The 15,808-nt window shown below is 36.7% G+C and overlaps 1 protein-coding gene across 6 annotated transcripts in view; it reads left to right on the top strand.

Annotated features, from left to right (window-relative positions):
* Nucleotides 1-15,808, top strand: part of DEF8 (differentially expressed in FDCP 8 homolog) — a 188,322-nt gene that overhangs the window by 78,842 nt on the left and 93,672 nt on the right. For all 6 annotated transcript variants that reach the window (XM_090371955.1, XM_090371954.1, XM_090371953.1 and 3 more), the window contains one exon: nucleotides 10,976-11,040. In XM_090371955.1, the coding sequence (XP_090228081.1) occupies nucleotides 10,976-11,040 (65 nt within the window). The remainder of the gene's footprint in view (nucleotides 1-10,975; nucleotides 11,041-15,808) is intronic.

The raw sequence follows: 15,808 nt of genomic DNA, 5'->3' as shown, positions 1-15,808 counted from the left end.
CTCGACTAATTTTATGCTACTGAAAATGAAAATCACATTAAAAAAAGCCTCCTTCTTTTACTTTGGGTGTAAAGTAGGCAACCAGGACAAGAAGTGGGCTCCACACATGCTGCACTATCTGTTCTTAAAAACTCAATGTATTGGTGAATTGAAAGGGACATTTTATGCCTTTTGTTGTGCCTATGATATGGAGGGAGGGAGCCAACAAATCGCATCACAGACTGTTCTGTATGGTGCCTCCTATTAGAAAAGGGATGACAATAAAGAAAAAGTGGATTGTGACGTACCCATATATACCATATGCAATTTGTCTTTTGCCTCACAGTGAAGTATTATCTATTCCTAAACTACCCAACCTTTTTTTTCTGTACACTCTTATGAAGACACTGGTGAACATCAAATTGATATGCACAAAGAAGTACAGCAGCCGTCTACATCAAGGGATCTGCCATTTTGCCCAAACCTTTATCCTTCTGAACCACAAAAGATCACAGAGAGTGAGCTTAATGACCACATCAGGGATCTTGAACTGCTGAAGAATAAGGCAGAGCTTTTGGCCTCAACAGTGGAACCTTCTAGATCATTCTCTGAAAGTGACAACATTTTGTACTCAAAATAAAGGCTACGATCAATTCTATCAAATGGAAGGTGAACTCACTGTTTGTAAGGATGTTGATAGTCTAATGGCAACGATGAACATGAGGCATGTTCCCGAAGAATGGTTGCTATTTATAGATGCTTCTAAGGTTAGCCTTAAGGCTGTGTTATTACACAATGGAAATATGCTGCCTTCAATACCGCTTGCATTAGTTGTGCAGCCTCTGCCCTGGTAGCTGCAGGAACATTTTAAGTGTTTTTAAATAATAATGAGTGACCATAATAATGAACAGTGAATCATTTTTCTGTGATAGGTTTATACTAAAAGTTTCAGAGGTTTTCTGCAAAAAAGAAACATATGCAACAACTAGAGAGAGTGCCGACCGGGCTAGCCAGGTGGGTAAAGTGCTTGCCTGGCAACCCAAAGGTCGCGGGTTCGAATCCCGCCTCGGGCTTGGATCAAAAACCTTGGGAGATGCACTATCGCCACAGAAGCCGATGTGCCAACATCTACCAAAAAAAAAAAAAAGCAACACGTAGAATATCGTCTTAGGTGTATACTGTCAGAAGTATGAGTGGCAGATGTGTGACAGTTTAAAGGCAATCGCCATTTTATTAGGACTACCAAAGGGTTACACTAAGTATTATTGCCTTCTCTACAAGTGGGATAGTTGTGCAAACGATATGCGCTATGAGAAGAGGAGTTGGCCTCGATGAAATCATCGACACCTGGAATGCTACACACAGTGTGTCTGGCAATTGCCAGACACTGTATTGCATTTGAACCTTTGGTAGATCCAAATAAAGTTTTGCTTCCATCACTCCGCATCAGACTGGGACTTGTGAAAAATTTCGTCAAGGCTTTGGAAGTAAATGAATGGTCCTGCAATAGAAATTCCCAAGACTTAGTATGGAGAAGATTAAAGCAGGTGTTTTCATTGGTCCACAAATAAGGCAACCTTTCAAAGACTAACAGTTTGAATGTGTCCTTAGTGATAGCGAGAAATCAGTATTGAAAGCCTTTCAAAAAATTGACTGGTTTTCTAGGAAATGTTAAAGCCAGCAACTGCAGGCAGCTTGTAGAAGACCTTGTTACTTCTTACGAAAAACTGGGGTGCAACATGTCATTGAAGATGCATATCTTTCACTCGCACCTGGATTTCTTCCAGCCAAACTGGTGCCATTAGCAATGAACACAATGAGCACTTCCATCAAGACATCGCAGTTGTGCAGCCTCTGCCCTGGTAGCTGCAGGAACATTTTAAGTGTTTTTAAATAATAATGAGTGACCATAATAATGAACAGTGAATCATTTTTCTGTGATAGGTTTATACTAAAAGTTTCAGAGGTTTTCTGTAAAAAAAAAAATATAATAAATGCATGGTTTATTATTATTATTATGAACCAGTGTATTGTAACAAGATTATATATTTCAATAACATGTAAAAGTGATCTGTACTTGATATAGACATTTGATAAGAGAAAACATTAAAAGAAGGGAACATTTAACACAAAATAAATGCCAAATAAAAATCATTTAAAAAATTGAAAAATAATACCACAGATATTTAATATTTAAAAGTTATCATTCTTAAAATGAAATTTTAAAACACACAAAGCATTGTGCACTACCCGATAGTCTTGATCTCCGTTTCATGACAAATATTCCAGGCATAGAAAATTTTCTTTCATTTTGCATTTACATTGGTCGAATTGTTAAGAGATGCATCCTCAAGTTGGGCATTCAGATACATGTTGCTTCATATAAGCTCATTTCTTTTTTTAACGATGAAAACATTTGTCTACTTACCCTAATTTTGGTTTCACCGTTGAAATCGATATTGCTTTTTCTAATTCTGATTTTAGATCAGTTTCTGATTTCATGTCAGAATATTCCACAGCAACATTCACATCTTCTGTTTGCATTTTTTCTGTTAAAGCGTAATTTCCTTTGAAAAGTTTTTCCATTAATGATTTTGCTAATCGAGCTGTTTCATTCTTGTTTGCCAAAGGAAAAAGTCTTCCTTTTCCACCTCATATAAACAGCTAACCTTGCTTAAATATTTAATGAGGGATACTAGATCTTTATTCCTGCGTTTAAGCAGTTCATTTCTAATTTCTTTTAAAAGCATACTGCTCAAAGCAGAATTCTGTTTTTCCAAATTACTAAAAAGAAACTTAAAAATTCCTTTGCTGTTAGAAGATTTGCATCATGAGTACCTAATGCCTCAACTTCTAATTGAACAGGTTTTAAGCCATTTAACTTATCTCTCACAATTTTGTAATATTCCCTTTCCATAATTGACCAAGCTTCCGCTGTCTTAAAACAATTTTTATTGGATTTAGGATCTTTAAAAATCTTTTGATCATTCTTTCTAATGTGTTCCAGCATGTTTTACAGTCCAAAATGACTTATAGTTCCATTTTTTTCACTCTTGATTATTTCCTGCTGCAAAATAGAATTTCTTGCTGGAGAATATTTAAACAGTTTTACAATTTTTCTTGTACTAAAAATTGCTGGAGAGACATCATCTTGCAGATCATACTGATCAGATCCGGCTGCATTATCTGAATCAGAATCATTGCTTTCATCGTTCTTGTATTCAGAATCTGCATCGTTTCTGCTGCTGCTTGTTTTTGATGCTTCATCTTTCAAATTTTTGACGTAAAACACTTACGTTACAGCAAGGTGAAGTGCATGATTGTAATATAACTGCTGAATAGTCAGTGATAACTTTCCGAATTTTTCCATAACTGCTGCACCATCACTATTTGTTGCAAACACATCTATTAAGTTTTAATTCAAAGGTTTCTAATCTTTCTTGAAGTAAAGATATCACTCTTTCTATAGGACAGTTCCCATGAACTCTTATTAAATCAAGATTCAATGAATGTTCATGTATCTTCGATTCCTACAATTGGTCTACTCATCTAAGCAAATGCTCATTTGCATAGGTGATTTTCACATTTGAAAGCACCAAATTTCTCGATGTACAGTTCTATTTTATTGTTATGTATTGATGCCATAACTAATGGACTTTTTGACAACTGCAGTCCTTTACTTAAGAAACTTGTCCTAATGAATTCACTCTTTGAGATGACATTGATAGATAATCCATCTGCTGCTGCAAGTTTGCTTACAGTTTTTTTCTAAATCTTATGACCCTTGTCCTTTGATATACTGTAAAATTGTGCATTGTTTCTTAGAAGTAGGCACATGGGCTCATCAGGATTATTTTCAGAAGTTTTTGTCTTTTTCATGCCATGAATATGTTCGAGATGCCTATGAAGTCCACTAGTTGATGATGCTGTACATTGCAATGATTTAAAATATCTGGCAACAAGCTGAATGAATTCCTTTATCTTTCTTAAAATACTTCTAACATTTTTCATGTCTTTACTCATTATTATGGATATCTAAAAAAAAAGTTTGATAAAAAAGAAATATTAAGTTTAGTAGTTTTTACAAAGAATTGTAGCCAATAGCGAATATTCCAACACTGGAAAACGCCAGTGAACATTGGGAAGTATTCGAATAACATAACATTCAGATCTCCTAGCAAGGCTAACAGCAATACAAGAATCGTGTGTTGAAATTGCCAATTTAAGGACTTATTTCTTGGAACACCACTCATAGGATTTGTATAGAGTATACTCTGCATATAAACTTATTAATATTTATTTTATTTTCAAGGATGACTCACAGTTAGCAGCAGACAGGGTCACTTTACTTTTTTTTAGGGTCACTAACACACTTTTATAATGAGGCAACAGTTACAAGGAGGACTGACTGGTTAGATTGCGACCGCTTCTCTCCTACTTGCTCCTGTCTGATTCCTGGAAATGTCGACCTTACCAGATTAAGCTCAACGTTTCCAGAAGCCGACCGGAAATGGAAAGCTAAGTTAACCTTCCACCCCACTTCCTTCTGGAAGTGGAAGGTTAACTTAACATTCCACTCTGCATGTCAGCATTTCCTACTCTTGCTTTTGATTTGACAGTAGTGGATTCCTTTGAACCAGTAACGTCTCTGTTGATTGTTAAGCTTTAATTCTCGCAGGAGAATTATATAATACTTTTTCCCGATTTCTGGACTAATTTTTCTCGGGATTCGAAAAAACATAAATTTCCTGAGAAATTCCAGGAAGGAATTCCCACATGGAAACACTAACTGCACATTTTTTTTTTATGTGATGAATGAACATGAGTCATCAAGGTACACAATAGGACAACCTTCTGTTCTGTTTTTCTTAATTCTCCAAAGATATACAAGGTGTGACAAAGTTTTGAGAATAATTTTGTTTCCATCAAAGTGGCCACACTCTAAACCATTATGTCCTCCCACTGTGTAGCCTGACCTCCCTTCTACCTGCATGCAAAGGGTAAATGTCGTCAGTCATTTCAGTCATTGTACAAGTTGGTTCATGTAAAGACATGTTTCAGTTCTGTGTTATGTGAAAAATGGAACTCAATTTAGAGAAAAGAGTTGTGATAAAATTTTTGGTGAAAAGTGGCGAATCATCAACAGATATTTATGAAAAATTGACCAGAGTTTATGGAAATTATGCCATGTCGAAACCACACACTTTCAATTGGGCAAAAAAAATATCAAGAAGAACATGAATCTGTCAAAGATGCTGAGCGTTCAGGGTGTCCTTCCACGACTCGACATGACGAAAACATTGTTCGTGTGCGTGATCTTGTTCAAAGCGATAGGCGATTAACCACAAGAATGATTGCTTAAAAACTAAACATTAATCGGGAAAGCTTTAGATTAATTTTGACTGAAAATTTGTTGATGAGGAAACTGTGTGCAAAGCTGGTACCGAAATACCTTTCATGAGCAGAAAGGAATTCAGTTTCGACATTCTCAGGAGATGTTTGAAAGCATTGAAGGTGTTCCAGATTTGCTTTCTCGCATGATTACAATCCCGAAACAAAAAGGCAAAGTCAACAATGGAAGGGAGCTTCCTTACCAAGACCCAAAAAAGCGAGAAAGTCAAAAGTGAAAACCGTGTTAATTTTCTTTTTTGTTTGAAAAGGAATCGTCCACGAAGAGTTCCACCTAATGAAACTGTCCAACAATTTTAAGTTCGGGAAAGGCTTCGCTAGCGAGTCAACTGGGTTCAACCTGAAATTGCTTCATCGTGGATTTTGCATCCTGACAATGCTCCCACACATTGCGCCATTGTAGTGTTGTGTAAGAGTTTTAACTTCAAAATTGATCACAACGTTGCAACACCCTCTGTATTTTTTTTCCTGATTTGTCTCCTTGTGACTTCTTTTTATTTCCTTGACTAAAAGGAGTCATGAAAGGAATGCATTTTCAGTCAATTTCTGAAATTCAGAGTAATGTAATGCGGGTATTAAAATAGATACCAGAAAGTGAGTACCAGAAATGTTACGATCAATGGATCCTACACTGGAATGCATGTGTACAGTCTGAAGGGGACTACTTTGAACGCAATGGCCTCATATCTGTATAGGCGCCTCTGTAGCCAGGTGGGCAGGAGCAGCAGTGTGTTGCACACGCTTCTTGATTAGACTGGGGTTTGAGCCCGTGACCACCAAATACGGAGGACGTGGTAAGGTCAGGGAATGATCACATCATATCCTCGGAGCAATATGGCCTTAGTTGCTAATGCTCCTAAAAACCAAATAACAACATATCTGTATAATTTTCAAAATAAAATTTTTAAATTAATTATTCTTGAAACTTTATTTTGCTTCTAAAAGCAAAACTAAAAGTTTGTCACACCTCATATAGCTTTCTACTTGCTGTTTTCTACCTTTCATTCAAAAGTAGCCATTTAGATTGGAATTTTTTCTGTGAAAAACACGTTTGTTTTTCGTATGGTCGGCCTTTCGTCTTTTCAGTTTTGTTCAGTGTCGTGTGAAGTGCACAGTGTCTTCTCGTAAACATTTAACTTTAAAAGATAAAGTCGAACTCATTAATGCGTATGATCGGCAAAAAAATAGTGTTCGCAATCTCTCTGCAAAATTCAAAATCGGGAAGATGCAGTTAAGCGACATCCTAAAGAAAAAAAAAATGAACTGCTCAAACAATTTTGGCAACACGTAAATGATCAGGTTCAAAAATCATTCCCGTAAACTGTTGGACTTCAAATTTGTTGCGCACGTGCTAAAAAAATTCCCATTAATGGGCCTATTATTAGGGAAAAGGCTTTGGAGGTTGCGAAATCTGTGGGAATAAATGAGTCAAAGCTTCTGTGGGATGGCTAGACAAGTTCAAAACTCGCCATAAAATTTCTTGGAAAACCGTAAGTGGTGAAGGTGGATCTGTTGATACTGGGGTTGTAACAGAGTGGACCGTCAAATTGGAAGATTTATGTCGTGATTTTGAAGCTAAGGATATTTACAACTGTGATGAAACAGGGTTGTTTTTTAAAGCTCTTCCTGAAAAAACAATGAGTCTAAAAAACGAAAAGTGCCAGGGCGGAAAAATTTCTAAGGAACGCTTGACTGTACTATTGTGTACAAATATGCTGGGAGACTTTGAACAACCTCTTGTTATAGGAAACCCACAAAATCCTCGTTGTTTCAAGGGCATAAAGTTGAATCTTTTGGGTGTTGACTGGAAGTCTAATAAAAAAGCGTGGATGACACGAGATATCATGAGTGAATGGATAAGTCACTTTAACCAAAACATGATTCGTCAAAACAGAAAAATTTATTATTTTCATGGATAATGCTGGATCTCACCCGCACATTGAATTGTCCAACATTCAAATCGTTTTTTGCCACCAAACACATCTGCAGAGTGTCAGCCCTTGGATCAAGGGATAATAAAAAATTTTAAACTTCACTACAGAAAACGTGTTTTAAGACATCTCATTGCAAATATGAACGATGTAACATGTGCGAGTGACCTTGCAAAGAAACTCAGCATCCTAGATGTGATTCAATGGATTTCCTCTTCAGTAAACGCAATTAGAAAACAAACTGTCGTGAACTGTTGTCAAGTCTGGCTTCTCAAACGCAAAAATTGAAGTTGAGAACAGCAATGTGGAGCACCAAGAAGAACAAAAACTTCAACATCTATTGATAATGTACGATACTTCCGCTACAAGTGACCCTGGTTACAAAGATATAGACTCGAACCTCACTACAGAAGATGGGGCTCTAGATATCAATGACTTTATTATCGCTATTTTTCAAGAAGTTCCTCATGAGGATGAAGAAATGGAAGGAGGTCATTCTGTCGAAGAGCATATTAATGACGAACCACTGATAAAAATAGAAGAAGCACTCATACAAATCAATCGTTTAAAAATGTTTTTTGCCGCTGAAGAAGATACTGAAGGACTTTCGATGGTTTCTTCACTCCAAACAAATGTTGAAAACAAAATTATCAGCTGGAAGAAGGTGCAAAAGAAAATAAGTGATTACTGTATGTATTTTTCTTAAGATAAAGTCATAATATGCATAGCACAATTGTATGTATATTATTTACAAAAATATTGTTCAAAATCTGTATATATTTTAATTTAATTTTACATTAAACGTTTAACGATTTTTCTTTTTTTTTTCTCTTTCAGACTTCTTGTTAGTGGACACTTCTCTCTAACGGACAGATTTTCGTTCCCCATGGCTGTCCGTTAAAGGGAAGTTTCACTGTACCAGTATTCTTGTTTTCTTTCTCTTTGCCAACTTTCAGTGTTTCAATATATTTTAATCGTTCTCCAGAATTACATTGTCTTTTCTTACTATATTTTATGTTAGCATTTAGCATTAATTGAGGCATATGATGTAAGAAAGCACACTTATACAGCATCAGCCAAAAAAAAAAAAAAAAAAAACCCCCTTCCCAATTCACCCATCCAGTCACTCCAAACGTTTGTCTAGTTCAGTCTTAAATTTATTTAAGCTATCAACTTCTACAACGACAGATGGGAGTCTTTTCCGGCAATCAGCTATCCTCTGGCTAAAGGCAAACTTCTGTCTATCTATTCTACAAATGTCTTTCTTCAATTTGAATCTGTGCCCCCTCAGCTTCTTAATCTGAGCAAGCTTGAAGTATCCCATCAGCATTGAGCCTGCTCAAACCATTCAAGACCTTATACACCTCGATCAGATCACCTTGCAGGTGTCTTATCTCCAGATGCTGCAACTGACAGAACTTAAGTCTTTCTTCGTAAGTGCACCACTTCGTTCCTCTTACCAGTCTTGTTGCCCTTCTCTGTACTTGTTTTAGCAACTCTACACCCTTCCTAAAATTAAGCCACCAGACCTGTATGCAGTACTCAAGGTGTGGCCTGACCATTGCCTTTTACAATGTTAAACACAATTTCATGTGCCTATCCTCATAATAGCATATAAACAAGTGAGAACAGAGTAACAAGTTACAAAACTTAAAAAATAGGAATGAAGAGAACATTCTGAAAATTTGTTTTTGAGATGATTGAAGATTTCATGGACGGGGAAACACATTTCACCATAATAATGTAAAAACCCACTGAATTTCAGCTGTCGGTATTATTGCAAATTCAGTAAGATCGTGTTTACTATCCGTTTATATTAGATTGAGAAAAGTCTAATAAACAGGGGATTGCTGATTGTTTTATGGGTGTGACCTCCAGAAATCTGGCCGGACCACATGGTATGGTCTGAGACAATCATAGGGTAATCTTGAGTGCCAGCCTATTCAGTTGACAGCTGTAGCGAGCATTGTCCATGCATACACCTTACCTCAGTTCTTTAGTGTGTGTTTTTATTTATTTTTTTGTGGTTTTGGGTTAACAGAAGATGACAACAAAAAAGAAAGTGTTACTATGTCAATGGAACAAACTGAATGCGCTTTTTCGCATTGATAAGGGAGAAAGTTTAAAAAATATCGAACTTGATATAGGGGTGACAAAACAAACTGTTTCTGATTGGAAAAAAAATGGAAAGCAATCAAAATTATGTGCAAAACTGGTGGCCAAAGACAGCTTAGGAAATAGAGCTACCATTAAGCAGGCAAAAAATTAAATTTTGGATGAGGCCTTATACATTTGGTTTTGTCAAGAATGAGAGCAATGTTCCTCTTTCAGGCCCATTCCTTCAATCAAGGGTTCTTAGCCTTAACGAAAAGTTAGGAGGTGACCTGTCTTTTACTGCGAGTTTGGGGTGGTTATCAAGGTGGAAGGAGCCTTGTGGAATTCAGCAGCTCAGAATTACTGGGATTGCATTGCAAGCGAAGAATTTAAAGTACAAATTCTCAAGTTTATTAGTGAAGGAAGTTTAGTTCCACCCCAAATTGACAAATCTGGTTTATTTTTCAAAACGTTACCCAAAAAATAAATTAGCTTTTATTGATAATTATAGGCAGTTTCTGCTTTACAAATTCCCAGGTTTAAGTTCGTTTTTTTTTAATCAAGTATCAACAAAATCAAAATTGAAAATATGAACATTTAAATAAATTAATTAAATAAATGCTAAACATTCATAAATATAGCATTTCAAGTTACACATACTACTGCGTGTTCGCTTGTTTGTTCAATCAGCCGAGACCGTTTTGCTAACTCACATAACGTAAAGCAGTTAACACACTGATGTTACCAAAAGTGGTGTTGCTCTTCATTTTCGCTGTCTTGTATTATTTTGAATTTATCGTGCTTATTAATACTGTACAGTATGCCAAAACAAAGTAATACTACAAAGAGCGATGCTAATAAAAAGAAACAGCGAAGAGGAATAACATTGGAAACAAAATATGAGATCATAAGCAAGCATGATCTCATTATTCTTCATCATCATCAGTTGATGATGATGAAGAATAAGCATGCTTTAACATTTGTATGACATAAATAATTTCATTATTATTATAATTTGCTTGATTTTAAAGGCTGTTTTCATTTCTTCGGATAAATAAATCATTGTTTAAACATAAACTATTCTTTTGTTGACTTTTTTATTTAACATTACTATGGTCAAATTTAATTATTGAGAGCATAATCCCTGTTTTTAACATTACGTCTGTGGGAAATAAATTTCCGCATTAAGAGTGCACAAGGAATGAATTAACTCGTAAAGTCAAGAACTACCTGTATACAAACAATATCAACATTAAATTGTTAGCCGAGGATGTTTTAGGATCCTTTCCAACACCATCACAGACATAAATGGGAGCACTGTGAAGAACATGATCATGAAGTGCAATAGAATAGTAGGTACCATGTTCATTTACCATGAATTTTTTGCTTTTAAGGATAAGATACATTTCAAATAACCGCATACAAACTGTTTAAAAAATAAAGCTAAAATAGTTTATTTTGACCTTATTTGTATAGTGGAATTTTGAATTCTATTTACCAGTTACTGAATATTATTTTATAAAATTAATCTTTTTTTTTTTTTTTTTTCCTTTTATTTATAGATTGTGGATTTAAATGCCATAGCAAGTGCCTTAATCTTATTACACGGACATGTGCAAATGTGAAAGTAGGTTTCACCTATAATTCATTTATTTAAACCTGAATTTGTTTTTGTTATATATGGATTTGCTACTAAGATCCTTCTTGTATTTTTGAGTATTATGGCATTCTTCATAAAAATAAAATTTAATAATTAAAAAATAGAATAATATAAGATTGCAAAAGTATATTTTTAATGCAGTAGTTCAGTTAAAATAAAATTTGTATATTATACTGCATTGTTTCAATTCCTGAAAGATCTTTGTTTCCACTAAAGACAGAAAGACAGGTATTCAAGTGTTAAGGCTTTGGCTATGTTTAATTTAGTGACAAATGCTATTATCCACAAGTCTGCCTAAGTTTCAAATATCTTTTTAAATCATCTAGCACTACCAGAAAATGTGTATCACATAGATTTAAAAATCTGAGACTCTTCCAGGACACCTGTTTTGAATCTTTGGCATCTCATCAGCTGGTTGGTCATTTTTGTCAGTGAATATATGCAAAAACTTCCATTTAAACAATAATGACTGTTATGCATGCTTTTAACCCTTAATTATGCATAAAGGATATGTACCCGAGCAAGAAAGTGTTGAAGAAAGTGGCTTGCTTTGGAAGAGAATGCCTTCCAGAACTTACCTAGCAAAACATGAAAAACCTGCTCCTGAATTAAAGGCTATCAAGGACAGGTTTACTCTCTTGTTTTGTGTTAACACAAGCAGCCACATGATGAAATTGATGGTCATTTACAAATCACTGAATCCATGTGCATTAAAGGGGAAGAATAAACAACTCCAGTTTATTGGAAAGCAAATCAAAAGCCTGAATAACAGCTTCCCTTTTACAGAATGGCTTGTGATTGCTTTCTACGTGAAGTAAAACATAGCTTAAAATCATTGCCATTTAAAGTTCTTATAATTGATAATGCTCCGGGACATCCAGAGAATCTAATGTTTGAACATCTGGCTATCGAAATTTTATTCTTTCCACCAAATACAATGTCACTTTTGCAACCACTAGACCAAGGTGTGATTGTGGCTTTTAAAATCTTATGTCAGAAGAATATTCACCGGCTTGCTAACTAAAATTGAGAAGGATTCAAGTTTAACTGTAAGCCAAAGTTGGAAAAATTATAAAATTGCTGATTGCCTGATCAACATAAATAAATTGGTTGAAGAGGTAAATAAATCTACCATTTATGCATTTTGGACAAAATTATGGCCAGAAGTAGTTAACAATAGACAAATCTCCAATATGGACAATGTGGTAGCAGAGATTGTAATGATCGCAAAAGGAATAGAAGGTAAGGGATTCAACAACATAGAGATAGCAAACATTCAGGAACTAATTGAGACTCGTGCTGAAGAGCTCACTGTTGAACCAAAATGAACCTTAAGATGAAGTGCTTGACGTTAGAATGGAATTTAAGATCAAATCGTTAAATGAAAATTTTTATACTATCCAAACAACTTTCTGATAAAGTGTTTGAGTTGGATCCAAATATGGAGAGGAGCATCAATTTTGAGAGAACTTGATCACTTGCTTGCACCTTATAAAGAAGTTCACAAAAAACTTGAAAAGAAACAATTATTCATGAAAAGTTTCTTATTGTATTCACCACCAGTGGAATGCTTAGTTGATCATCATGTATTGTTTGACACTTTCAATAAATTATATTTCACTATAGTTAAATATAATACAAAAAAAAAAAAAAAAAAAAGACTGAAATTTAGGCTAGTTTTTCCCTCTTAAATTTCATATTTTAGAACATAACCCCTGGTTTCATATGGGTGCTGAACCTTGTTATTTGTAGTTTCTGTATTCACAGCATTTCTTGTGAACTGAACCCTTGTGAATAGTGAGGGATTACTGTACTGGTAAATGCAAATCTGGGCAGCAGTAATCCTAGAGTAAAATATCACTCAGGCACCAAACTCAAGTCCATAGATACTGAAAAGAACTTAGGAATAATTATATAATCTGATGTGGAGTTTTCTGAATTTAGACAGGCTGCTAGGACAACTCATAGGATTTTTTTCAGGTATATAGAATTTTTGCCAGTAGAGATAAATATATGATTGTTATGTAAAGCAGTGGCTATGCTGTATTTTGAATGTTGCATATTGGCTTGGAAGGCCTTTTTTTTTTTTATGAAAACCCCAAACACGAAAGGTATCAAAACCTATAGTACTTAGTACCGTGCATGGGTTGAAGGAGAATTATGGGGGGAGGGGGATGCCAGAAACTTTGCTCTAGAGACGAAACATGGGTTTCACCACTTCAAGCCTCCAATAAGCAAAGTGGTGGTATTTCACCGGTTGATGAAAGTCATCTACCATCTACGATGTATCACTTTTAAAGTGGAGGGCATCGGACAAATAATCAGTGGTGCTTGAGGCAACCGATAATTGACCACCGCATTTTGTCAGGAAAAGTAACTGGCTGTTGGCAGATTGTAAATGGAAATTAACATAAATGAGATTTGAACTAAGACCAGACATATTTGTGAAATTTTTGTTAGGGTTTTTGGGAGATTAGTTTTCTCATATATAATTTGTGCAATTAGTTGCTTAACATAACATGGCCTATGCATTTCCCTTCCTTCCCCATTAATGCTAATCAGAACCTCTCTGAAGGTGAAGAGGTCTTGTTCTGGATTCCATCATAATAGAGAAATATATCGTCTGTCTGGAAAGGGGAGCCTCCATAGCCAGGTGGGCAGGAGCAGCAGTGCGTAACACATGCTTCTTGATTAGACCAGGGTTCAAACCCGTGACCACCAAATACGGAGGATGTGGAAAGACCACCGCGTATCCCCGGAGCAACATGGCCTTAGTTGCTAATGCTCCTAAAAATCAAAAAAATAACTGTCTGGAAAAAAACTAGATTCGAGTAACCAAAAGTTTATTAAGAACTAATTAGTGTAAAACAGGTACAGATAAAATAGACAGCAGAAGCTTTTGAGACTATGGGTCTCTTCTTCAGCTATAAACGCAAATACGATACATATGCAATCAAGAATAGTATAGGCGTGGTCATAGATGAAAAAAGCGTGTGCACGAGGCTGCACATAGTGGAGGGAACATTCACTAGGCAGAATCAGATACTTGTTGCTGCAAATGTAGGGTGCGCATGTGAGGAGTATGCCAGTGCTTATCGTATTGTAAGACAACTGCCACCATAAATTTGTGTATGCTTCTGTTGCAGTTGAAGACACTATGGCATCTGAATATAGGAAGTGCCCTGAGCCATGACCTTTGGTGGTAATTGCACGATTTGTCAATGATCTTGACATCGTGTTGAGGGTTGAGGTCATGTTGTGCAGACTAATAGTGTTCTGCAACAGCGGAGTGCTCAGAGCCAGCAGACCGGATGGCTCTTTCATGTTCAGAGATCCAGTCCTGGAGTCTTCTGGCAGTTTCCTTAACATAGCAGCTGCAGCAATCACGGCATTGTAGGCAGTTGTAGCACTGGCATTACTCCTCATGTGCGCACCCTACATTCACAGCAAAAGTATCTGATTCTGCCCAGTGAATGTTCCCTCCATTGTATGCAGCCTTGTTTGTGCATTGTATGTGCTTTGTTTGTCTAATGTGACCACACCCGGTACTATTCTTGATTCCATGTACAGGGTGTCTCAAAAATATTGGTACAAACGTTTAGGGGAGGGAGGTAACATCTAAAGGAATGTGAATTGCATAGGAACCCATAACCAGAAACGTCAATGTAAGTTGGTACCCGGCACTGTTCATCCGTTTGCGAGAGGGAAAATTTCTGGTTTATTCATTCAAGCAGTAGTTTCTGCACGAAGAGCATGCATCGATATACGAACTGTTAGCTGGAAGATATGCATCTAGCATATGGATTAGCAGAGGGCAATGGACAAGCCGCTCAACGAATTTATGGAGAACGCTTCCCAGACAGACATGTACCAGACCACCATTTGTTTGCACGTGTGCATCAAAATTTGTGCGATTATGGGTCATTTAGAGGTAACAGGAGTAGTGCGGGCAGACCACGTTCGAAGTGAACTCCCGCCATGGAAGAAAGTGAGCTGAATGCCGTCCAGAATAATTTCACTACCAGCACACATGCCGTTGCCTCTGCCTTAGGAGTGTCTCGTTGCAGTGTACAGCGTGTCTGGCACGACGATTCGTTACACCCCTTTCATCTCCAAAGGGTTTAGTTATTGCTCCCCCAAGATCATCCTGCGCAGTGGTTTCTCCAAGAAAGTGTTCAAGACTTGAATTTTCCAGCCTATGTTTTGGTCACGGATGAGGCTTATTTCACTCAGGAAGGCATTATTCAGTCAGCACAATGCTCATGTGTGGGCTCACGACAACCCACACGGTGTGCGCCCCCATGTGGCACAACATCGTTTTGCAATAAATGTGTGGGCAGGTATGGTCGGTAACTGCTTAGTCGGCCCATACCTGTTACCAGCCCACATGAACTCTGTAAATATCAGATCTTTTTTGAACAAGTTCTACCAGGATTACTTGATGATGTTCCAGCAAATGTGAGATGCAACATTTAGTTTCAACGTGACGGGGCGCCTGCCCATTATGGAAGGTGTGTTTGTGACCATTTGAACAGGCGTTTTGGGCCTCGATGGATTGGCCATGGTGGACCCATTGCCTGGCCCCCACGCTCACCTGATTTATCGAGCCTTGATTTCTTTCTGTGGGGGCCCCTCAAATCTATCATGTATGAATCGCCTGTGGAGACGGAAATGGATCTCGTGGCAAGACTCGTCCGCCCTGCTGCTACTGTCAATGAAACTCCAGGTGTTTTCG

Source organism: Mastigoproctus giganteus, chromosome 4, assembly GCF_048544385.1.
Source record: "Mastigoproctus giganteus isolate SK-2022 chromosome 4, ASM4854438v1, whole genome shotgun sequence".
NCBI classification, from domain to species: domain Eukaryota; kingdom Metazoa; phylum Arthropoda; class Arachnida; order Uropygi; family Thelyphonidae; genus Mastigoproctus; species Mastigoproctus giganteus.
Note: the sequence above shows the minus strand (reverse complement) of the source record. Positions and strands in the feature narration are given on the sequence as shown.